General features: G+C 48.2%; 1 protein-coding gene across 9 annotated transcripts in view; it reads left to right on the forward strand.

The window, feature by feature from the left end:
• Positions 1-25302, forward strand: part of Ttc23 (tetratricopeptide repeat domain 23) — a 97855-nt gene that overhangs the window by 54452 nt on the left and 18101 nt on the right. For 4 of the 9 annotated variants that reach the window (XM_076544761.1, XM_076544771.1, XM_016002900.3 and 1 more), the window contains exons 7-8: positions 9970-10075; positions 22358-22485. In XM_076544761.1, the coding sequence (XP_076400876.1) occupies positions 9970-10075; positions 22358-22485 (234 nt within the window). Of the gene's footprint in view, positions 1-9969; positions 10118-19531; positions 19592-22357; positions 22486-25302 lie in introns of all 9 variants that reach the window. The other 5 variants (XM_042277810.2, XM_042277804.2, XM_042277808.2 and 2 more) reach the window with 3 other exon arrangements.

The raw sequence follows: 25302 nt of genomic DNA on the forward strand, positions 1-25302 counted from the left end.
GGTCTTTGAGTTTTGTGTGTGGTCTGACAAAGGGTCAACTTCCACTCTTTGCACTTGGCTATCTGATGATCTCAGCCCACCATTTATTAAGAAGCTTATAAATCCACCATGGAATTACCTCAGCATGCTTGTCAAAAGCAAACGGCCCTAGATACCAGGGTTTATTTCTAGACCATCAACTCTGTTCTCTCGACCTACATTTTGAAATCAGTAACTGTAATCTCACTTTGTTATTCCTTTTCAAGAATGTTTTGACTATTATAGTCCCCTTGGGTTCTCATATGAATTTTAGGGTCACCTTGTCAATTTCTGCACCTCTCCCCCACAAAAAAAAAAATTCCACTGGAATTTTGAAAGACACTGTATTAAATCTGCATTTAAATTGCCAAGTGTTGACAGCCTAGCAGTATTAGCTCTCTCAGTCCATGAACATAGACATCTCTCTTGTTTATTTCAATAGGTTTTATAACTTTTAAAGTGTAAGTGGTTTTGTTTGGTTGCTGTTGTGGGGTGTGTGTGTGTGTGTTGTGTGTGATGGATGTGTGTATACATGTGAGTGTATCTTCTACATGTTTGGCTCTCTGCCACATGTTCTTGAGACAGTGCCTCTCACTGGTACCCAGGCCTGATGTCGTACATGGATGCTGGGGGTCTGAGCTCAGGTCCCCATCCTTCTACAACAAGTGCTGCTCCTACTCACCGAGTCGTCTCCCCAGCCCTCAGAGCAGCAGGTCTCAACCGTCCTAATGCTGTGACCCTTTACTACAGTTCTTCACGTAGTGGTGATCCCGGCCGTAAAATTATTTCGTGGCTACTTCATAACTGTGATTTCACTACTGGTATGAATCATAACGTCAATATCCAATATACACGATATCTGATATGCGACCTCTGTGAAAAGGTCCTTTGACCCCCATCCCCAATAGGGGTTGTGACCCACAGGTTGAGAACCACTGCCTTAGAATTTTCTGTTTTGCACTTACTTGGATAATTCATCCCTAAGTATTTGTTGTTCTCAATTTTTATTCATTGTCTGGTGTGTGTGTGTGTGTGTGTGATGTATATGTTGTGTGAGTGCAGGCCCACGTGGTAGTCAGAGGACGGCTTTTAAAAGTGGTGCTCTTCTTCCTCTGTGGGTTCCTGGGACCAAACTCAGGGTGTGGGTCTTGCTTAGCAGACGCTTTTATGTGCTGCACGGCCCTGTCAGCCCTGTTTGTTGCATTTGTGGCTGTTTTAAGAAGATGTGTCTTAACTTCTTTTTCTCAGTATTCACTGATAGAAAAAATAAATGCTTTTTAATGTCCCTCTTGTGTATCGCAACCTTCCTGAGCTTACTGGTGATCTTTTTTTTCTGATTCATTTGTCTCTGTATGTTCAAATTTCTATCTTCTATAATACTTAGATTTTGAATCTAAGTTAGAAGCGTTTCTCTCTACCTGGGTTATAGAGGAATTCACTTGCTTTTAGAATACTTGGAAAGTGTGATAGTTAACTATTATTTTTAAGGCTAATAAAAATTAAAGCGTGTTTTAAATAAAGAGAGACTGGGCAAATCGAAAATAACATTGAATTTGAAATTAGAAAATCGGACTTGGATTCCAGACTCCCTGTTTCCAAGCTCTTTGATCATAGACTCATCTCCCAGCCCCTTTGACAGGAAACCCACAAAGACGCTCTCTGCTTCACAGAAGTGCTCCACGTTCCAAAACACCAACTGCCTCGTGGACTCTCAGGCCTACGGCCAGGGCAAGCTACTTTTACTTATTAATAATAATAATTACTAAACACTTGCCACTGTTCCCTTTTTCCTACAGAGATTTACCTGAGGTATGGAAGGGAACAGAGTGGCCACAGGTCTCCAAGGGAACCACGGGTAACAGGCATTTATTCAATACCCACAAAGAGGTTCTGTCATCTGCCCAGCTGGTTTTCTTTCCTCATTCCTTTGGAGTGAGAGAAACACAGAGAAAGAGAGAGAGGGAAAAAAAATGTTTTATTTTCAGTAGAATGCAGAAAAGTTCCACAGTATTTTAAGAAGTAGCCCATTAAGATGGAAGGAATGAAGGAAGTCCCTCGGAGCCACGGCACAAAGGAAGGTGGCCGTTCCGGGAACTTAAAAGGAGTGCCACCCGCCCGCCCGCCCGCCGCCTGCCCGCTGTGGTGGAGCTAGAGAAAGCCAAGCATGCCCCATTTTATGAAACTCCACATTGACAGATTTCGGTAATCACACCTTATTTTCTTATCTAAAGAAAGAACAAATCACAACGCTTTGTTGGTGTGGGTGCAGCTGCTTTGATCTGTTCGCAGGGGATGAAGACCGCCGCCCCGCGGGCTTGAATCGCTGCTTCCCCTCTCCAGCACTTGAGTGGCGGATTTCTCTTGTGCAGCCTTCAGGGCAGCTCGGCCACAAAAGTAGGGACCTTTGATTTGCAAAATATCACAAAACCTACATTTGTCGGCTGGGCCCGAAGATGCGGCTTCGGTCCCCACCTGTGGTCGGCCCAGGGTGCTGACAGCTGGATGCTCACGCCTGGCTCCAGATGGTATGTGGGCGATAGCACCTCTCACCAGCGGGGCATCCGCTGTGGATTTACTACAAACACAATCCATTTATTAGAAATAATCTGAATAGGGCTCCTCTATTTTTTTTCCCCAAATCTCTGAAAAGCTAACGAAGGTTTTGTCCTTTACAAAAACTTCTCAGTATGACATAAATCCAGGTACCATAAAGAGGAAGAAGGCTGTCGAGCTTAAGTGACAGCTGTCTACAGCCACCCACCTGCCCTCAATAGTCCAGTTAAAGGTAACGGTGAAAAGCAGAAAAAGGAGATGTAATCAATGTGGCTACATAGGGAAAAGGAACAGAGGTCCAGTGACCCCCTGCCTGAAGTCCATCTTCAAGGTCCTGAAATGGGGGTCGGGTTTAATTGGAAGGGGGGGGGGAGTCTGCATCACTAAGCAGCCCTGGTCAAGCTGTGGGCCTGCCCATCACCTGTCTTGGCTCTAGTCACATTCAAGGATGTTCAACAACTTGCAAATCTCTTTCCAAGAGACAAAATCCCCTCTGGCTGGCACCAAAGCTCTGCCTTTTTTCTTCTTTCAGCAGGAGATTCTTGGGCAATTCTACTGTTTCAACTGTCCGGTGGCCAAGGGGAGGGGTTCAGGGTTCGGTAGTCTCTTTAGAGAGTCGTCATCCCTGTCGGAATGGTGACACGTTCCGTCCAGCAGTGCCCAGTGTTGACCCTGCTTGAAATCCTTCCCCTTGCATATTTGCAGATGGGTATAGATTAGGTGCCAGAGTAAAATGGAGAAGACAGGGAGAGTGGGAGATCTGACAGCATGAAAAACGGAAGAGTGCTGTTGTGTGACAGTTTTTATAATGTAAAAAAAGTCAAAGGGAAACTAAATAAATAAATAAATAAATTATGCACGTGCGTGCGTGCGTGCGTGTGTGTGTGTGTGTGTGTGTGTGTGTGTGTGTGTCTGGAGTATGTGTGTTAGAATGTGTGTGTACTTGTGTGTGTGTGTGTGTGTTAGAATGTGTGTATACTTGTGCGTGTGTGTGCGCGTGTGTGTTTGTGTATACACATCAGTATTTCTGGAATGCCGCACAGGAAGCTGTTCATGGTGACTGATTAGTAGTGGGAGGAGGGGGGTGAAGCGTGTAAATAGAGGTTTTTGTTTTGTTTTGCTTTGCTTTAGTTTGTATCTTCTTTTCCACCACTTAAGATTTTAAGATTTTTTTTTAAAAAAAACTATATGCATTTAAAATCTAGTTAAGTTTTAAGAAAGCTCATACTTGCAAGCAAAAGAAATACAAGCCTTTGACGTGTCTATTTTGGTGCTAATCCTTATAAATAGCAAGACTTCTTCTCCCAAGCCCTTTGGAAGGGACAAAGTTGACATCTGGAGGAAAGCCACTAAGGACTCTCTGTGACTATTAAAAGAGACGGGCCTAGTCCAGGGCCTCCGTTTTTAGACTCTGTCTACCCCTGGTGACTTCCCGTTTAGCTAACCCACCCCCCACCCCCGCATTGGATCCCCACAGCCATCTTTTGCCTGGCCAGGCCTCTCCAGCTGCCCCAGCCCCCCAGGAAAGGCTTCCCTACTGGACAGGTTACCTCGCACTGTAACCCGACCTGTCTTGCGTAAGGATGTCACCTCAAAGCCGAAGATGGAATGGCCATCTGTGGCAGGGCCGAGACAGAAAGCTGGCACAGCCGAGCTCGCGCCTCTCGGTGACACGGTGACCATGGGTCTGAGCTTGTAAATCAAGGCAGGGGCTTGAGCTAGAGCAGAAGGTGGAAGATACAGTGGCGACTACTCCATCCCTCATCCCCCGATCCCTGGCCTGGGTATCCACACTGGGGTACCTCACTCTTCCCCAGCCAGTATCTCAGCAGAGTCCACCACTTAGCAGCCCCTGTTCCCGACCCTTAAGTAGTTTTCCATTACACTGATAAGAAAGTCATCTTTCTGGAAGTTTGATGGGTTTGATTTGGGCCAAGACAGCATGCAGTTGAGTACTGTAGGCCTTAGGCTGACTCTGTGCCCTGTGCTGACCTACTGTGTGACCTTGTAAAGTGAGGCAACATCTGTCACTGGTCCTGTGGGATTAAGGAAGATAGTGTGTATAGCCTGATTAGCACCATACTTGGCAAAGGAAGTACCTGCTCATACTTCTTCCCCAGTCTCTCCCGGGTTCTAGCCTTTGCTTTACAAAGAGACCCTGGCTGGTTATCACCAAGTTGAGACTTTGTTACTAACCCCATGTGTGTTCTCCTTGTCCAGGTAAATATAGTCTAAAGTCCACAAAGGTACCCTGGGCTATTTGTATACTCCCTCAGTACTTAGCTATAGCAGAAAAGACTTCCCTTTGAATCTGTGGTCCCCTAGTCCTTACAAAGTAGAGGGGACAAAAATCTGTCTCCGATCACCCAGGTTCCCCGTCTCTGAGTGTTTCTGCGCAAGTAGAAATACTGTTATCTTTTTTACTAGCCACTGAGTTTCCTCCTCAAGGAATACTGCACACTTTACAGATGCAAGGCATCAGGCCCAGTTAGATAAGAGCCTGCCAGCCCTGGCTCTGGTTGCATCTACTGGCAGATGTGTCGGAGCAGAGGAAGGCATGGTTTCCTCCAGAAATGCACCTGAGATACCAGAACGCACACACACTGTTGTTTGGCAGGGACTGAGGGAGCTGGTCCTACGCTCTTGAATACGTTTTTTCAATAAATGAGCTTGGTTAGTGGGAGAGACTAAAGGTCATTTGGTTTCTGTTGTTGTCTTAACCCAGTCGACTTAAAAGTCCAATTTGGGGTCAGTTAGTATTCTTCCTCAACTTTAGGATGACAGCTGGTAAGGATATCACTATAGGCTACAGAAGAACATAGATAAATAAATAAATGGATGAATAACTAACTAACTAACTAACTAACAATAAATAAATAAATGGAAAAGGAGCCATAAGGGGGAACCCCCACCCTGGGGAGACTAATACATAATGAGGTGAAGGAGTTGATGTGATGGCCCTGGAGAGTGCCAGCGAGGACCAAAGCCTGAGCTCTGTGGAAGCCAGTGGAGGCGAGCGGGACTCTTGTCATCGTGGCCATTGCTTCCTTGCCCTCCACTGCCCTCACTCACGTGCAGCAGGGCTCCTTCAGCATCGTCCTACAGTTGTGGCTGAGCTTGAGTTCCACGGGACTGCAAAATGGCCAGCCTGGTCACCTGCTGTTTGTGTTCCTGTCCTTCTCAGTCCTTGTCGGTGGGAGCCCACAAAGATTCCAACTTGTGCTTTGACTTAAGGTCAGAGAGTTTACGTTCCTCTCCACGGCTGCACAACAGGGTGCAAAGGCGTGGTTACCAGTGTCTTATACTTCAAGGCCTGATCACAAGATGCTTTGCCGTGGGGCGTGGTGACCAGGTGTTTTAAGGGTCTACACTTGGTGAACATTGTGCTTTAATCTTTAAAGGGCGAGGTCTTTTGCCTCTCCCCTTGCTAGTGTATAAAAAGCCTATCATGAATCAACTCGAGGCTGCTGGATATTAACCCAGGACCCTCCTGAAGCTATCCTGTGTTTCTTTTTTCTTCATCTACTTCTATATTTCCTATCTAGCATTTCTCAGTTCCTCACTCCCCGCTTTAAGGAACCATTTGATAGGTCGGGGCTGGACCCCAACACTGGACCCTGATACTTGTCACCCATCCTTTATGTCCCATGAAGGCCCTTCTACAGCAGCCAGGTGGAAGAGGAAGCAGGGCAGGGGCAGGGGTTGGGCATCCAGGCTGCTCCACCAGCTTCAGTGGGAGAAGGGGCACTCTCCCTGAACGTCAGAGAACTGTGGATGGTACTGTGCAGAATAAGAAGGGGTCCTTGAGGAAAAGTGGGGTACAAATCACTGGTGCTATGGTGTCTTCATCCCTTTGCAAGTTGCCTTTTTTGTGTTTCTGAAATGTAACCACAGAGATAAATTATTGTACTAATAAAGCAAAACACATTTGCCTCCCTACTAGCGGGTACTTAGAAGGATCCCCATTCTCACCGTCTCAAATGATGCTTGTGTGGAGTTGAGGGGTTTTTGATAGACAATGGACACTGCACTCTGAAGAAAAGGGAGACCATGAGAGGGCACGCGAGGCAGTTGAGTACAGTGCTAGGAGCTGTCTTCATGTAATAGAGCCACAGTTCCTGAACCTCTGAACGGGAGGTGTCAGTGAGTAACTCATTCTGACCTCAGGGGTGCAAACAGAACCCTGGGCAGTCGAGCATAGCCTAGGGAGGAAAATGAGTCTGTCGGACGCCGGAGAGGCGCAGTGTGAGGTGGGACATTTGTTGTGTCAATGTGTCCCTTCTACTCTATGTTCTCTGTGCTGCTTGGTCCTGCTCTGTACCCCAGAGACTGATGCACTACAGGACCAGAGTTCTCTGACTGACAGTCACACTGCCTGGACCACAGAAGGAGAGTGGGGGCCTCCCTGGATCCTCCCTGTGGGTCACCGGGGTTCTGAAAGTTGCTGTCCTTTACTTAACGCTCATCCTTCCACTAACAAAGAACACCTCCTCTTAGATCTTCTGGTGTAAGACAGTACAGCCCTTGGCCTTGAGGTCGGACACCCGTGCAAGGGATCGTCTATTGGTCAACCTGGATATGCAGGTGCCAGTCTTTTCTCGCCCTTCAATAGCCACTAAAAATTATAACCATTGGGACACAGAGAGGAAGTTAGCTGAGTGCAAAAACACAGTCAGAAGCGGCTGTGTGTCTGCACAAGTCCAAGCACCCCGCATTTTTACGGTTCATCTGTGATCTCCTTTAGAACTGAAAGCAGCTTGATATTTTTTGTGTGTGAACTCCTAGTGTTAGCACAATATCTGGGAAGTAGAAAGCTCTTCGAAATTAAAATAACACCGAGCCAAAGAGGAATACATTAAACTAAGTCGAAGTGAATGGAATTTTTACGGAATAAATGAGATGCTAATTTGACACATTTTTAACACCCTGGGTGTTCCACACCGCTCCTCCCTCCCTCCAGCATGTGGTTTAAAAAGGTTCTTGAACACTAAGTAATAAATTAGATCAGAAGCTGAAGTTATGAGATGAATGATCAGTGTTTGCTTGTACAGTATCAGCATCTCACACACAGGAAAGTGCTGAGGTCCGGGCAATTGTGTGATGAGTTCAGACCCTACGCCAATGGTTCTCAACCTGTGGGTCATGACCCCTTTGGATAACCCTGTCACAGGGGGTCGTATATCAGATATCCTGAATATCAGGTATTTACATTACAATTCACAACAGTAGTAAAATTGCAGCTATGAGCCGGGCAGTGGTGGCACACACCTTTAATCCCAGCATTCTAGAAGCAGAGGCAAGTAGATTTCTGTGAGTTCAAGGCCAGCCTGGTCTCCAAAGCGAGTTCCAGGAAAGGTACAAAGCTACACAGAGAAACCCTGTCTCGAAAAAACCAAAAAAAGAAAAAGAAAAAGGAAAGGAAAGAAAAAAATTGCGGCTATGAAGTAGCAACAAAAATAATTTCACGGTTGGGGGTCACCACAACATGAGGAACTGTATTAAAAGGTCACAGCATCATGAAGGCTGACAACTGCTGCCCTAAGCCTTTGGGACATGTTTTCTTGATATTTGTAAGTGGTGTTTTATTATTGTTGTTGTTTTGCTACTGGAAAGTGTCACTTTCTGCCTCCAAATCAAAAGGCAATTTCTGATCCCTTCAGGACATGTAATTATTCATTTGAAAATAATTGTGATAGGCAGATTTATTTTTTTAAACCTTTCCTTGCATTATGATAGCGAATAGAAGGGAAACAGAAAATCTTTGAATTTGAGTTTTATTCCATTGGAAACATCAAATATTGGTGTGTTGAGTCCTTGTAAAAAGCCAGGAAAGCCTTCCTGAGCATCCTGCAGAGGGCTCTCCAGCTGCGGGCCCTGGGGCTAGATGGTCAGGGGGATGCAGAGTCTGCCCACATGAAGTTTCTTTGGAGGGGGTGGTCTTACTCTGGCTTTTCTTCCTGCAAACATCAAACCCTTGATAACTTGGCTCTATCTTTCAGCTCTGTAGTCTGAACATCCATGAAACTGTATTGTGAAATACCTATTATTTCAGTAATATTTCAAATCAGAGTTTAAGAACAGTGTTTTTGTGCCAATTTGAAACTAGTGACTACTCTGAGCTTCCCCTGGTCCCTTGTTCGGTTCATTCTGAAGAATTCCAGTAGTGAGAAAAGTTGTCGTAAATCCAAGCCTTCCTACTGAAGAACTCTGGGTGTTCCAACTCCGCAGCAAAAGCTGTTGCTAACAGGGGTGGCTGGGGTGATCAAATCTGCACTTTGGCAGCTCAGGGTTGTTAGCAATGAGGCAGTCCAGTGCTTCAGTACTACCTCTGCCTTGATTGTAGTCTCAGAGATATCCAGAGGTGTGAGGCCTGCTTGGTGCCGACCGGAAGGCCCTCCTGGGATGACTTGACTTCTTAAGTCATCGCGCCTGACCAGGTGCTGGCATCTGTTCGCCTTCTTTCATGCCCTGGCTGATGGATGAATAGCAGCATTCAGAACAGGGTCCAACATGCAGAATTTGAAGTTTGAGTATCAGTGTCAGAGCTTATCTCCATCCTTTAGCGTGAGCTGTCTGGACCATTGACCCCGTCAGTGTTCCATTATTAATACGCTTCTGATGACCTAACATCTCCCACCAGGCTCTTTAACAGTCCCAGCGCCTCTCAGTAGCACCTAGCTGGGACCGAGCCTTAAACACATGTACCTCTGGGGAATATTCCAGACCCATTCAGCACTCTCAAGTTTTCATATATAAATTGAAAATCATAGAAAGTATCCCCAAAATTAAGTGTTGTGTTGCAAGTGAGAAATAACTGAAGTCCAGCTTAAATCTTAGTGGTTGTTGTCACGTTCTGCCTGCCCAGTCTATTCTTTTCCTCTGTGGTCACTCTGTGTGGTTCAATCTTCATTTTTTAAAAATAATTTTGTTACTTTTATTTCATTTGCATTGGTGTTTTTGCCTGCATATATGTCTGTGTGAGGGTGTCAGATTTTGGAGTTAGAGGCAGTTGTGAGCTGCCATGTGGGTGCTGGGAATTGAACTCAGGTCCTCTGTAAGAGCAGTCAGGGCTCTTAACCACTAAAGTCATCACCAGTCACCACCACCCCCCGCCCTCCATCTTTGTTGTCTTTGCTGAGTCAAATGACCATAAGCTTTTAAAGGATCTATTTTAGGGATTGGCTCCAGTGACAGTTTCCAGCCAAATGGATCCTGAATCCATTTGGGTTCTGGCCTCCACCCAGTGCTTTTCAGATTCCCCGAGTCAGTTGCACTTCATCAAGCATCCCTTCCAGTTTGCTGGACCGTTCCTCGGCTTCCTGCTTATCACTGCAAAGACGTTTCCCATCGCTGATGCCAAGCATGTAAACAACTTGTTTCTCTTCTCTGTGGTGACAGGCACATCTCATCGTCCTGAGTAAAAATCCCTCCCCAGAGGAGGCCGCAGACTCTGCACACTTTATTGCCCGGGCTGCTGTTGCTTCTGGGAAGCAGGACCACCACGGTGAGAACAGAACCCGCCTCCCTCCTCCACAAGCGGGCTTGGGTGTGTGTCACTGGGGGGTGAGGCTGTGGGGTGAGCCCTCTGTCCTGTGGCTCAGCTGCTCTGGGGCTCTCCTGGGCTTTCCTCTACCTGCTCTCTAACCCTTTCCCCGTCAGAATGTCACTCTTCATCCAAAACACCACTAGGAATTGTGGGGAATTCATGCACGGCTGGCTGATAGGGACATGTGTGCTTTTCCAAAGCAATTATTTTAAAGGCTGTTATGTGTATGTGTGCAGATAAGTGCATGTGTGCGTGCACAGAAGTGTGTGTGCGTGTGCGTACGTGTTGAGCTATGGGGTAACAGCTCTGAACTTGGAGCTCACTCAGCAGAGCTTTCAACCTGGGTAAATGTCCATAGCATCAGGATTTCAAAGGGAAGCTACCACTCAATATGCATTTTCTTTCTTGGCGGAATAGTTAAAACATGGGATTTGGAGGTTCTGCACTCAGCCATCCTGGCATCCTATGTGTGACAGAAAAGAAAAGAAAACCACATTCTTGTGATTTTGGTGGGACCAAACTATTCAGAAATGGTATGTGGCCTACACAGAAGAATAAGGTATATTCCAAGATACCAAATAGAAATCATCAAGAATAATATTGATTCCAGGGTGCCAAAAATCAGTGTTGGGAGGGTGTGGAGTCAGTTCAGGAAGTAGGAGTCAGGGTAGCAGACCAGACCTAAGAGGAAGCCCCAAGGAGCAACTTGATAGAAAAGGCCACAGACCAGGCGGGGACTTGGTCTGTGCAGGGGCCAGTGCAGATACCCATAGGTTACCCTCTTCTGCCCCTCAGCTCACCCAGCAGACCAGAGATGGAAGGAGGAACCAAGTGGAGTGTTAGCCCTCCTTTGAACATTCTACTCAAGGTTTCCACCACTCTTAATCAAACATTGAAAATATCAATATTTGAGAGTACACAAGTCACACACACCGGATATCTGTAGGAACCCCAATGTCTAGGCAGCATGAGGGCATCGGGTAGTTAAGAGAAACTTCAGCAAGTGGCGGGTAGCAGTTTTCTGTAGGATGAGCGACAGGACAGGGTGGCGAGGACCACGGCAAACCAGAGAAGCCCCTACCCAGCTCTTTTGCTCTGGCATCCTGGCTCCACATGGCAGGCAGCTTTTATTGTCCAGAGAAGGAGGAAGAAGTTTGGATCTTCATGGGAAATCTCCAGTTGTTGGTTGATGGTAACTAACTCAATTATGTTTAAGGTTAAAATGAGTGTGGGGACAGCTTTGATCCCAGGTAGCCCTGAGATTCTAGATGGAAGTCGCCATGGGTTCATGGTTTTCCCCATCCTTGCAGGACAAGAAAACAGCGAGCTCTAGAAATTTGAGGTCCATGGCTTCTTTTATTCTGTTTGATTTTTAATCTCTTTTTCAACACACACACACACACACACACATTGTTTTCCATCTTTTACATTTATGGTTCCAAAGTACTTAACGCTTTTTTCTGATATGTATTTTCTGAAACAAATTTCAGATTTGTTCTGAAACAAATCAACAAAAAATGATTTGCTCTGTAACCCAGGCTGGCCTCAAACTCAGTCAAGGCAGTCCTCCTGCCTCAGCCTCCCAAGTACTAGGGTTACACATGTGAGCCACTGTGGGTCCAGATCTATCTAGAGCTTCTGGCGGAGGGCAGATGTTTGTCGTATGGTAGGAAGAACCAGCTGTGGAAGTGTTTTTCTAGAACTGGGGTCACGCCCTGCTTCTGCGGACTGTTAAAGGTGTCATCAACAGCAGTTTGGGAAAGCGTGGGCACCTGCATATAACTGTCACTGCTGTCATAGCTGCCATCGCTATTTCCTGAGGCATCTACTCCTGTCTGTCTGTCTGTCTGTCTCTCTTTCTCTCTCTCTCTGTGTCTGTCTCTCTCTCTGTCTCTGTCTCTGTCTCTCTCTCTCTCTCTGTCTATCTGTCTGTCTCTGTCTCTGTCTTTCTCTCTTCATTGCTCTACACCAAAATGACAAGTTCCAGGTGGGCACGAGCTGCTCCTTGATAGGCCCCCCTAGATTCACCACCTACCAATCAGAGGACACCTGAAGCACCTGTCATCTTGGTAACAGCAGTGGCAATTTGATGGGAACTTGAGCCACAAAACCTTAAGATGAGGACATGCCTTGGTAGTTTCTGGGTTCAGAGAACTGGAAGGTTCTGATGGGCAGAAGAAGAAAACGGTCTCTTTTGCGAGACTGCCCTACTGAATGGAAGAGGCAAAGGCTAAAAACGGTCCTTTTGCCTGGAGGCTGTTCTGATTCCCAGCCCCACCCAGGATACAGCGGGCTCCCTTGTTGGCTATAGGAATTGAATGATGGCCAACGGAAATTATGCACAGAGATGGATTTGTTCCGAAGCTCTAAGTTAGACCCATCGGCTTTGCCCTTCATAGAATCAATGACAATTCAAATTGAGGCGTGTGTGTGTGTGTGTGTGTGTGTGTGTGTGTGTGTGTGTGTCTGTGTGTGTGTCTATGTAGTTTTTTCAGTATAAACACAGCTGGGTTGCCTCCCCTACAGAGTGGGGGTGATAACAACACCTGCATAGTTAGCACAGACAATGTGAGTCCGGAATGACTCACACCGCACAGGACACACTGGCCTTGCTTTACTTAGCTCCAGTTCCGGATGAAGACTCGGAGTCCATAGGAAATGTGGTTTTTCCAAGCCATTGAGTGGTCAAGGTCTGAGCCCAGAGGGTCATCCCCAGACGCTCTTTATCATTGGTTGTGTGTAAGCACTGGCCCTGGCCCTCCCTCTTTTCTTCCCCTACCCCCATGCAAGAGTCTGTGGCGTGTGGAGCAAACACGGGACCTTGGATGAGGGAGGGCAGCCTAAGGACAAGGGTGTGGAGAGCCACTGGGACCCAGAAGCCGGCTCAAGGTCTCAGCTCCACCCTCAGCCCCTGGGGCTGCGCAGAGCGTTTCTTGACTGGCATCCGAAGAGCTCATGCCCCAATCAGAACTGAGGTGCGTGAGGGGCGCAATGGCTGTAGAGCAGGGGGGCTGGGGCTGGAGACTAGACGGGAGAGGGGCGACTCCAGGAGAGGGCCGACTCCGGGAGGGGGGCGACTCCGGGAGAGGGGCGACTCCGGGAGCACAGGTAGCAGGTGCCTCGGGAAATAATGATGGCGGCTATGGCAGCAGTGACGGTTGTGTGCAGGTGCCCACACTTTCCCAAACTGCTCTTGATGACACCTTCAACAGTCCGCAGAAGCAGAGCATGGCATCCCTTTTTTTCAAAGATACTCCCACAGCCAGTTCTTCTCACCAGAGTGTCCTCTCCTCAGTCTGGAGAAGCTCCTCTCTGTCTGCCCCTGTCTCTCTCTCTCTTCCCCCCACATTGCCCTGCACCAAAAGTTCAAAGTCGAGATGAGCCTGAGAGCCGCTCCTTGATTGGTCCCTTTCAGATTCGGCACCTGCCAATCAAAGGACAGCCATCACCTTGGTAATAACAGTGGTCATTTGATGGGAAATTTGGCTACTGAAGCCTCAAGACGAGGACATGCTAAGTGAGGATGCTGGCGGAGGAGCCGGGAGGGTAGAGAGACATGCCATGCCAGTTGTCCAGGAGCAGTGCGGACCCCAAAACGGCTGCGCAAACAAACCCTCTTCTCCGTGGCCCAAGCAAATCAGAAATGAGTACCTTTGTGGAGACACCCTCCCTCCCTCGCCCCCCATTATTCCAACCATTGAAACCTGCTGTTATCTTTGCTCCCACGGTGGCAGATGAAGGCGAGGCTGGAAAGCAAGCTGGCCTGGCCAGTGCACGGAGACCCAGGCTTCGTCCCAGCTTGTACCTGCAAATGTGCTGTGTGGCACGGGTCCCCGGGGGCCCAGGGATTCAACTTCCCTCTGGAAGCAGGAACAGGACAGTCACCACAGGCAGGGAATGCAGCTGGCGACCAGGCGAGCACAGTCCCCTGTCTTTCCTGCCGTCCCTCTGCTGTCCCTTAACATGGAGGAAGCCACCATGGCAAGGCTGTGAGAGACCCACTCGGGGCAGAGGACTGCCCAGGCCTCTGCTGCCCCCTGTAGGGGACTCCTGGGAAGTCAGGGAGCTAGAATCTGGGCCCACTCCCACCCCATCCCTGCCCGGCTCTCACCCACCCAGGACCTTCTGACCTGGACTGTGCTCACTTCTAGTCCCCAAGTCCTAGCCGGGTCCCCCAGAAGCAAGCCTGAGTGTCTTTCAGAGTGTCCAGGGGGCATTCTGGCCTTTGTTCTTTTACGTTTAAATCTGTTTGTACCTAACGTAGACTTTTTTTTTTTTTTTGGCTTTGCTTTTGTTTTTGGAGAAAAAGCAAAACAAAGCAATAGAATCTCTAAAAAGCATAATTTCCCTTTTGAGGATTTTCCCATCACCAGTCTGCTCCTACTCACTTGCTGGATGTCCATTGAAGGCATTGTCTGCTCACCAGCAATGCCGCTGGCCCGGAAGTGAGCATTTCAGGCCACGCGCTGGAGCTGGTGCCTTTGCCCTGCGCCATCCTGCATTCCTTGTGCAGACAAAACTGCCCTAGAAGTCTGGGAGGCTTGTGCTTGCGTGAAGATTCCCAATTCAGGCTCGTGGAATGTCACTAACCTGGACCTGGCCGGCTGCCCAGAGCAGCCATAGACAAACTTGGTATTAACAGCTCTCCCAACCCCGCTAAGTGTCCGGAGCCTTGGCCTTGTGTTTATAATGCTTCTCCTTAAGGGTATTAAAACGAAATGGTCCAAAGCCAAGTACATGTCAGTGTAAACCTTTTTGTGCTGCAGGGCCCGCTCAGTGCCGGCAGCCTTGTTTGGAAGTGGCCCCATGCGGTCCCAGGCGCCAGCAGGCTAAGGAGGTTCTTCTGGGTCCCAAGACAGCAGAGCAAATGGTGCCTGCCCCTGGTTTAGCCCAGGGACAGGGATTCCTGAGTAACCTGGTCCCCTACGTACAATTCCTTATTTCCAAATACATGTATTTCCCAGCTCCCGCTGGTCCTGGCCTCCCCCTGTGTTTTGCATAGGTAGGAATTAAAATGTTTCGGGAGCTTTTTCTTCTGTAAAGTAACTGCCTGGGTAGGTCTCATTGACCTTCCACGCTCCCCCTTTTCCTCAACTCTTCCTCCTGGGTCCTGCTTGCTCTGCTTGGCTTGGGGGCACACCCCACCCCTCCTCCACAGCGGTTACCTGCCATGATGCCCCTGATTGTCCCGAGAGACTGTAAGTCAGGCAGCCCCAGGTATTTGTAGCTGTTGGAGCCCAGAGGCTCCTGCCAGGTACCATGGCACCCGGGAGCCTTCACCTTCCTGGTGGCCCTCCTTAGCTGTCTCTTCCAAGCCTTCACCTGAGGCCTCCGTGGCGGAGCTGTGGTGTGGTATAGCCTGCTGGTGGAAATTGAGAGACGCCCCCACTGGTGACTGTCTGTGTCCCTTCTTCGTCCTGATGTTGCTCCTCTTGGTCTCCTCCTCCTCCTCAGCCTGCCCATACCCTGGTGCCCTGTGGGCTCTGAGAGAACGAACCTTCCTCATCCCCAACCCTCACTCGGGGCTCATCGCTGATCGGAATGCCTGGCCAGCCTTGCACTTGCCTGCCTGTGAGCGACTCAAGTGGCTTTCTTTCCACACCTGAGCCCCCTGGGAGGCAGGGAAGAAATGGGTGAGACCAAGAGAAGGAAACAAAGCTTCTTACAGGGTTGTTTGTTTGTTTGTTTGTTTGTTTTGCTAGCACCAGAAGGATTCCCCTCTCAGAAACTTCTGGAAGTCATCCTCACATCTAGAGAACTAGAGTGCAAGGTCATTCAGCAAACTACAGGCCACCCAAAGCTTTAGAATGGAGACCATGTACTGCCCCCCTCCCATACCCGCCATCCAGAAAGGTGGTCGGTCACACCATGAATGTCACATCCCCAGTGTTAGTGGTACAAGTAACCCAAGCCCATAGCACAGGTAGGGGCTGTTCACTCACCAGCTCTTGGGGCCAGCAGAAGAAAGACAGGGGGTCCTGTCACTCAGCCTAAGCCTGAGTTGCTGGGCCTTTTTCCTAGAGAACGACCCAGGGGCAGGGCAGAAACCTCAGGAACCCTACCTGGCCAGGTGCCTGCCTTCCTGTGTGTCTAGAGTGAGGCTTGTTCCCTCTTTGAGACGTTTCTGGGCTGGATGAAGTACGCAGCATGTGATAGTCAATTTCCCAAGGGCTGGGTCATCCTTTTAGATGTCAACATGTAAGTTCTATTCAGAACTTCTCAGAAAAGCGATGTTATTTATACCCGGATGCTTTTGAAAAGGAGTTTTAAGGCATCTCTTTGGAGAACACATAGCCTTCCCTAAACTTAGGGACTGGAGGTCTAAGGTTGCACAATGTTTGACCTCTGCCTGTGTGGCCCTCATGGGACTCTACATGGGCAGGGGGAAGGAAAGGGGGAGTCTGGACTGCTCTGAGTAGTGAGGACCCCAAGGCAAGCAGATCCCACAGTGTCTGAGCCCCTTGTGAATCCCTGTGAGGACTCTTGGCACCTTTATGCCCTGCAAGCTTCTTCTGGCACGGCGCCAATTCAGCCACCATGCTTTCTGATAGGTACCTGCCCCCAGCAACACCTATGAGCGTCCTCGGATCTTATAGTAAGTTCAACAGCTCAGCTACCCACCATGTGGGGTCAGATGTGTGGAAAAGTAAGGAGTGAGTCCCCAGGCCTCCCCCATGGCCCCTACAGGCTCAGGGGTAGCCGCACCCACGATGGTCTAAATGCTTTCATCAGTTTTTGGGGTGAAGATCAGGCTAGGACTCCTCTTTTTCAATTCCTTGGAGTCCTTAAAGCCTTTGCAGTTAGTATAAAGAGTATTTCCTGACACTGTTACAAAAGATAATTGCCACATTGTCCCTGGAACCCTCCCACAGAATGAGGCTGTCCTTGCCACCCCGTCTCCTGTCTCAGAACAGCCTCGGAAGATGAAGCCTAGGTGGACTGGAATTTATTTTAGTTAGAAGTTCCTGACCAGGGCCAGAGAAATGGCTTGGGGGAAGAGCGCTGACCACCGAGCCTGATTACCTGAGTTTGATCAGAGGGGAACGGGGCTGACCACCGATCTTCTTATCTGAGTTTGATCGCAGGGACCCAAATGGTAGACGGGCAGAACCAACTCTTACAAGTTGTTCTCTGTCACAGTTGCGCTGTGGCACATATACCCACGTACACATAAATGTTCCCTACACACACACACACACACACACACAGAGAGAGAGAGAGAGAGAGAGAGAGAGAGAGAGAGAGAGAGAGAGAGAGAGAGAGAGAGATGGAGAGAGAGGTTTTGTTTGTTTGTTTTAAGCTTCCTGGCATCCAGTGGGCCTCTCTGCAGCCCTCCAATCTCTGGCTCTTTGAACAAAGTTTTCTCTTCCTTTGCCTGTGTGTGAGCCTCTCCTTGCAAGTCTGGCTTCAAGTCCCCAGATGGAGCTATCTGTAGAGACGGTTAAAGGATCCGTCCACAGCGTCACTCCCTCCCCCTGCTAGAACTCACAGACAAGCCAACCCCTCAGCTGGGGCGGGAATGGGAGGAGATTTATGGTCCTGGCTCACCTCTGCCATCAGGGCTCAGATTTACCGGCTGAGTCATGCACCCATGTTTCAGAGAATGACTTCATCTTTGCCCAGGCTACCGGCATCAGGTTGCAGAGGATTCTAGAAGTGCTTTTTAAAGTTAAGGACGGCCATATGCTAGAACATGGAGCTGCTTGTTCAGCTCTCTGCGAAGCCATGCCCAGCTTCGGAACACAGGAACATGCCGGGAGAAGACTTCCTGTCCAGAGGCCGTGGCTTCCTGTCTCTCCGGAAAAGCTCTTGTCCCTTGTTCCAGATGAGTCTTGGGTGCCTATCCTCCCTGTCCCGGCCCCGGAAAACAATCTCTGTCAGGACATGGCTCCTCTGCAGTGGACCAGCATGCACTTTGCTCTCTCCTCAAAGACCAGCCATGTAACCATGGTTCGCAGTTCATCTAGGCCTTAGAGAGGACAGAGAAGTCAGGGTCTTGCAATAAAAGAGTTTTCCTTTATTCCAGATAAAGATAAAATGACTTTAGACTTACAGACAGGGAGATTATCACTGTCAATGCTTGGGATCTCCCTTTGTCTCTGTGTTCCAGAATGCCCTGTGAAACAAGGGTCATTACAGATGTGGTCATTACAGATGTGGTCAGCTGGCCTGCGACAGCTGACAGCAGGGACGTTCTATTTCCTAGCTTTACTTTTCTTCTTTGACTAGAGACCTTCCAGGAACAGACTGAGGGCAGGGTCGCTGTCCTGCACCACTAGACCTGCCCATCTGTAGCTGGAGTTTTCTCCAGTCCCGCCCAGCCCCACAGACGCTGCAGCCACTTATAAAATAATCACTCAGATGCTTATATTAATTAAAGCTGCTCAGCCATTAGCTCAGGCTAACTATTGACTAGCTCTTACACTTAAATTAACCCATAGTTCTTATTTATGTTTAGCCACGTGGTTTGGTATCTTTTCTCAGTTCTGCCTTCACATCTTGCTTCCTCTGTGTCTGGCTGGCGACTCCTGACTCAGCCTTCCTCCTTCCCAGAATTCTCCTCTCGGCTTGTCCCACCTATACTATACTTCCTGCCTGGCTACTGGCCAATCAGCGTTTTATTTATCAACCAATCAGAGCAACACATTCGCAGCATACAGAACATCCCACAGCACCCATCCAACCTCAGAGGGCTGGCCTACAGTCTTCTGTTGGTTTCCAAGTAGCAAGAAAATAAAAATATCAAGTGCCCTCCACTCCAGAAACCCAGTCACATTAAACTTGGAATGTTCCGTGTGACGCTTTTACCTATAAAATAAATGCTGCACCACCCCCAGCACCGTCGTCAATTATCAGAGTGAGTCGGTGTTGATACTTCTCGTCTGAAGGATCAACAATGAATAAAGAGTTGACATTTTCCACGTGGGAGAACTTCTTTCCGTAGAACTTGGGTACTACCACAGGAATGCTCCTGCTGGTCTGGGAGAAAGTCGGGGATGTCCAGTTCAGTTACTGTTGATCCACTTAAAGAGCCTGGGATGGGGACATGCCCAGGAGGCAGTGACAGGAACCCTGCTCCTGCCTAGATCCTCAAGGCGAACCTCGCACATGACCACACAGGACCCAAGTCTTCTGCAGTCCTGTCGATCTGGAAGACACTTTCCCCACGTGTTTGCTTCTACCCTCTCTGAAGATTTCACGGAAGAAAGGCATGTGCTTGGGCCATTTCTCAGCACCCAGAACCCCACTGCAAATCAGCCATGTTCTCAGAGCTCTCATCCTATGCAGGTTTGCTTATCAGCAAATGATCTGAGGCCTCTGTGTCTTCCAATCAACCTGTCCATTTTAATTGTGTATCTGTCTGTCCAATATCCATCTTGGCTGCCTGCTACTTCTGATGCATCTGTTTTTCAGCTAACATGAGAGAAGGCCATAGCTACAACCATGAAAACCAGCATGAGGTGCTTAATAAACGTAAGCCTTTAATTTTAGTGACAGTGTTCACCACTGTGGGGAACCCGGGTCTTGAATAGCCCTTTCCCTCTGGGTGGACAGACGGAAAGCCTCCCTCTGCTCAGACCCGTGCAGTTGTGTTCATTTCTGTCTGTGGAGGCCCTCGATGCCCATATCGGCTCGAGCCACCATAACAAAACACCATAGATTAGGTGACTTAATACTTCGTTTTCCAAAACCCTGGAGATTGGGAAGCCCAAGGTCAAGGCAGGGCTGCCTGCTTCCTGGTCACAGCCAGCTGTGTTTCACTGGCTCTTCACATGGGAGGGAGTCAAGGCAGCTGTCCAGGGTCCCACTCACAGAAGCACATGTCCCATTCATGAGGGTTTCCATCCTCACGACACAATCACCTCTAAAGGAGTCTCCCTCGAAATACCACCACCTTAGAGGTTAGAATTTTAACATGAATTTGAGGGGGACCCAACATTTAGAACTCAGCTCTGGCTGTATTTGTTTTCTTTCTCCTGTTTACCCTTTAAAACTCGTTCAATTCCAAACTAGTGTAAAACATGGATCCAAACAATATAAACTTTACAGGTTATATTTTCCACATTAGTTTTCTTCCGTTGCACACAAAAATTGTAGTTGTGGAGCTAGAGATGGCTCAGAGGATGACGTGCTCCATGGGAAAGAATAAGGAACCAGGTTTAGACCTCCAGCACCCACGTAAAAGCCAGGAATGGTGGCCCTCAACCATAACCCCAGCAGTGGGGCCAGCGGATCCTGGGGCTCACTGGCCAGCCAGTCTAGCCAAAATTGGAAAGCTTCATAAGCAGTGAAGACCTTGCCTCAGAGTATTCCAGAAATAATGAAGTGGAGAATGATAGAGGAAGATGCCACAGTCTCAGGCCCTGGCCTCAGTATACACATGGGTATGGATGCCTCCACATACGTACGCACGCACGCACTCACACACGCACACTTCACACATAAACACAAGTATATTCTAGTTATTTAAGTGCCTGTTTATCAGCTCCTGGCTCTGTAGGTCGTGTAGCTGGCAAAGCAGAGCTGACGTCTCTGCTCAGGCTACAAACAAGCAGCCAGCCAGCTCCCTTGTCATCTAGAGCTCTGCCCTCTTCTGGTCTCTTCCCTGTTGTTTAGCAGATTTCAGTTTCTTCCAGCTGAGGGACTGAAGCCCTCGTCTTCTTGTTGGCCAGTGACTCTTCCAGGGCCCTTGTCCATGTCACAGTGGAGAACTTCTTTCCTATCGCTCCGCCCCTCTGAAGCTTCTGAGATGGTCCACTCTCTGCCACTGTGACTAATTCCTGAGATAGACAGCTTACCGGGAGGAAATGTTAATTTGGCCCGTGGTTCAGAAGTCTCCATTAGTGTTGTTTTGGGCCTGCAGGCGGCTGAACACCATGACAGAGAAAATTGCTCACCACGTAGCAGCCAGGAAGAAAGGAGAGAGAAAAGAGAGGAGCCAGGGTCTCAATACTATCTTCAAGTGCACGCCCTCAGTAGCCTAATTTCTTCCCTAGGCTCCCATCTCTTAAAGGTCCCCCACCTTCTAATAGCTCCACAAAAGGAAAGCATGCCTTTAGCATATGAGCCAAGTGTGGTGGCGCACACCTTTAATCCCAGCACTCTAGAGGCAGAGGCAGGTGGATCTTTGTGAGTTCAAGGACAGCCAGGACTACACCGAGAGACCCTGTCTCAAAAACCAAAGCAACAATGGCAAAAGCCACTGTAATCAAGTTGGGCCCAAGGGATGATCTCAATCTCTAAAGCCAGCAGAGACCTGTGATCTCACGTCACAAGCCTTTGTGCAGAGCACTTGGCCTTGGGGCTTCCTGAGTTGATTCTTTTCCTTTCACTGTTAAACTTCAGTTCCCTGTTTGCCACAGTTTGGCTATGTGTCTCCTCCCAAGGTTCCCTGGGTCAAAGCCGTGGCCCGCAGCCTGTGGCGCTGTTGACAGGTGGCAGAACCTCTAGGCAGTGACCCTGGGAACCCAGCTCGTCCCCGACTCTCGTCACTTTTAGTTACCGTGACATGTTTACCGTTGCCCGTCACATCACCAGAAGCAGCAGAGCCACCCGGTCACAGGCTGAAACCCCCCAAAGTGTGAGCACCGTTAACCTTCCCTGGGTGTGTGCTGATTTATCTCAGGTATTCGTTATAACAACAGAGGGCAGTGCGTAGTCACAGCTCTGCTTTTCATCCCCTTTTCATTTCCCATGGCTGCTGCCTTCCTTCTCTCACCCATTTATGTAAAGCTATTTTTGCTTTATTCATCAGCGTGCTTAAGAGTTTAGAATGGTTGTGGTTCTTCTTCAGTAGAGTATCAGCCAGATTGTCCAGGTTTTGTTTGGTTGTTACGTGTGTGTTATAGACATATATAACAAGATTACAGTTAGAGTCCATAAAATATATGAATTGTGAGCAGTGACTGATTTCTAGGCAGAGATAATCATCTATCAACATGAAACTACCCTAGTGTGTTCAGGCCTGGGATAGTCCTCTGCCCCCCAGAACACTTTCTATATCACCAAGAACACTAAAATGTCTGAAAAATAAGAAAAGTAAATTGCCGTATCCTTCTGAGGTGAAAATAGTTTCTGCTAAAACGAGCAGGTTAACGACCACAGGAGAGTCTCTTGAGATGGCTTCTCCTACCAAATGCTTATTTTTAAACGTTTAACCATCACTAAAAGCATATTTGCTCCATCTCTGCTTCGGATCTTCAAGCTATTTTCAAAATTGTTATTCTATGCTCTTTTCAGATGTGGCCGAGCAGTATTTTCAGGAAAGCATGACTCATATGAAGGATTCCGAAGGAGCAGGAAGAACCAAGTTCCTTTCGATTCAAGATGAATTTTGCAATTTTCTGCAAATCACTGGACAAAAAGAAGTGAGTTGAGTTTAGATCACAATCGTCAAGACATTCATAGGGGATGCAAAGACGACTCCTTCAGTCTTCAAGCATCTATTAAGCACCTAGTGTGCCCAGGGCATGTCCTAGCCTCTGGAGGGACCCAGATAAATAAATCAAGGAACCATTCACAAGCAATTTCTCTTAGAAACAAAGCTGTGAGAAAGTAAGTGCTACGTCCAACTAGAAAAGATCACTAAGGACTGAAAACTTTGAGAACTCAGCGGGCAAAGCCCTACTCACTGCAGCCCGTGGATCTAGCCAGGATGGTGTGTGGCAGTCAGTATGGCCAATTCCTTTCTTCTTCTTTGGGGTATTGAATGGAATGTTCATATCTAATGAAAGCCATACAGCACAGAGGTTTCAGCTCAGTCTCTTTACTGATGGTCCATAAAGGCATGCTTGAGGTGGTTTCGAAAAATGGAACCACAGGGGCTAGAGAGCTGGCTCAGTGGTTAAGAGTACTGACTGCTCTTCTGGAGGACCTAGGTTCAATTCCCTGCACCCACATGGTGGCTCACAACTGTCTGTAATTCCAGTTTGAGGGGACCTGACACCCATGTGCAAAACACCAATGCACATAAAATTTAAAAAAAAATAAATTAATTTTAAAAAAAGAAAGAGCCTGACACCCATGTGCAAAACACCAATGCACATAAAATTTAAAAAAAAAATTAATTTTAAAAAAAGAAAGAGCCTGACACCCATGTGCAAAACACCAATGCACATAAAATTTAAAAAAAAATAAATTAATTTTAAAAAAAGAAAGAGCCTGACACCCATGTGCAAAACACCAATGCACATAAAATTTAAAAAAAAAATTAATTTTAAAAAAAGAAAGAGCCTGACACCCATGTGCAAAACACCAATGCACATAAAATTTAAAAAAAAAAAATTAATTTTAAAAAAAGAAAGAGCCGGGCGGTGGTGGTGCACGCCTTTAATCCCAGCACTCGGGAGGCAGAGGCAGGCAGATCACATATATATGTGTGTGTGTGTGTGTGTGTGTGTGTGTGTGTGTGTGTGTGTGTGTGTGTGTATACAGTTTACCTGTTCTCTGTAAATCATAGCAGCTCCAGAAAGAGATAGTAGATACCTCAGAGGTTTGGGGTGTGTGTGTGTGTGTGTGTGTGTGTGTGTGTGTGTGTGTGTGTATGTGTGTGTTCAGTCTAGCACACCAAGTCTTGGAGATGAAGATGAAAAGTGGTGTTCCTGTGTTGTCTGGAGAGTCCTCCCCACAGCGCTGTCCTCATCCTCCATCTCGCTTCTCTCCATGAAGGAGCGTGAGCTTTTATTCTGCATTCATTCAGTTTGGCCGGAGCAGATCCACAGTCACTCTAACAAACAGTGTTTCACTGTTCTTCTGAATCACTTGACCAAAGATAGAGGGCCCTGCCAGGGCCTCAGATTCCCACTTACTCCATCTTGCTCTTTGTGGAGACTCCACAGGCTCCTCATTTACCTCCAGATTTCCCTAATACGCGCGTGGTTTAACACTGCCCTCCTACCATGCATCGTCTCTTGTCAGGGCCACTCTAGCAGCTTCTCTTTCCGGGGGCTGCGTCTCTGCTTGCACTTGTCTATTCTCTTCACAGTTTGAAAGCCCACCTGGCCAGCGAGCACTCATTTGTTTCCCCAGTGAACCGGACGCCCTCGTGGCAAAGCTGACGTGCCCCTTCCAAGGTCTAGAGTCTGTTGACATTTCTAGGCTCACTTTGTTCTTCTCCCTAAGCTAAATTCCTGTAATAACAGCTTTTTCTGATTTTAGTGCGTGCGTGCGTGCGTGCGTGCGTGTGCGTGTGTGTGTGTGTGTGTGTGTGTGTGTGTGTGTGTGTGCATGCTCATGTATGTGCAAGTGCGTGTGCACGTATTTGCACACATGTGGAGGCCAGAGCCTTGGATGTCATCCTCAGGGAGGCCTCCTTTAAGACAGGGTCTTTCATTGGGCTGCAGCTCACCAGTTAGGCTGGACTGGCTGACCAGCAAGCCCCAGGGAACCTTTTGTCTTTGCTTCCTGGTTCTGGGATTGCAAGTGCATGCCACCACACCCAGCATTTTTTTTTTTTTTTTTTGGTTTTTCGAGACAGGGTTTCTCTTTGTAGCTTTGCGCCTTTCCTGGAGCTCACTTGGTAGCCCAGGCTGGCCTCGAACTCACAGAGATCCGCCTGGCTCTGCCTCCCGAGTGCTGGGATTAAAGGCGTGCGCCACCAACGCCCGGCTACACCCAGCATTTTTATGTTGGGTTCTGGGGATCGAACTCAGGTCCTTATGTTTGAAGGTACTTTTCAAGACTGATCTGTCCTCCCCCCCCCCCCCCCCCCCCCCCCGCCCATACTGTCTTTTCTAACACTGCCCCCCCCCCCCGCCCCCCATGGCTGGTCTCTTCTTTCATTTCCTTCTGGTAGGCCCTCCCCGACTCTTTCGAGGCCAGTGCCATCCTTTAGCTCCCTGCTTCCCTCCCTTGCTGGTGTTGGACTCTTCTGATTCTTTGTTACAGAATCCCACTGACGTAGTGGAATAGTTGCAGTATAAATTTATATAGATATTTAAAGTTGCTCACAGAACCGAGCTGAGTTCTGTGAGAGCAAGGACCTTCTTGCTCACGGTGGAGTTAATGGATTTGGAACGGATGCCTGGTTGTTGGCCAGGTGATTCTTACCTTCCACAGTCCAGGTACTCAATCTTAGTTCCCCTTCCACAATCCAGGTACTCAATCTTAGTTCCCCCTCCACAATCCATGTACTCAATCTTAGTTTTTAGTTTCCAGCCTTCCTGCCACAGTGTAGAGGCAGCTGA

Source organism: Peromyscus maniculatus, chromosome 1 (genome assembly GCF_049852395.1).
Source record: "Peromyscus maniculatus bairdii isolate BWxNUB_F1_BW_parent chromosome 1, HU_Pman_BW_mat_3.1, whole genome shotgun sequence".
Lineage (NCBI taxonomy): Eukaryota > Metazoa > Chordata > Mammalia > Rodentia > Cricetidae > Peromyscus > Peromyscus maniculatus.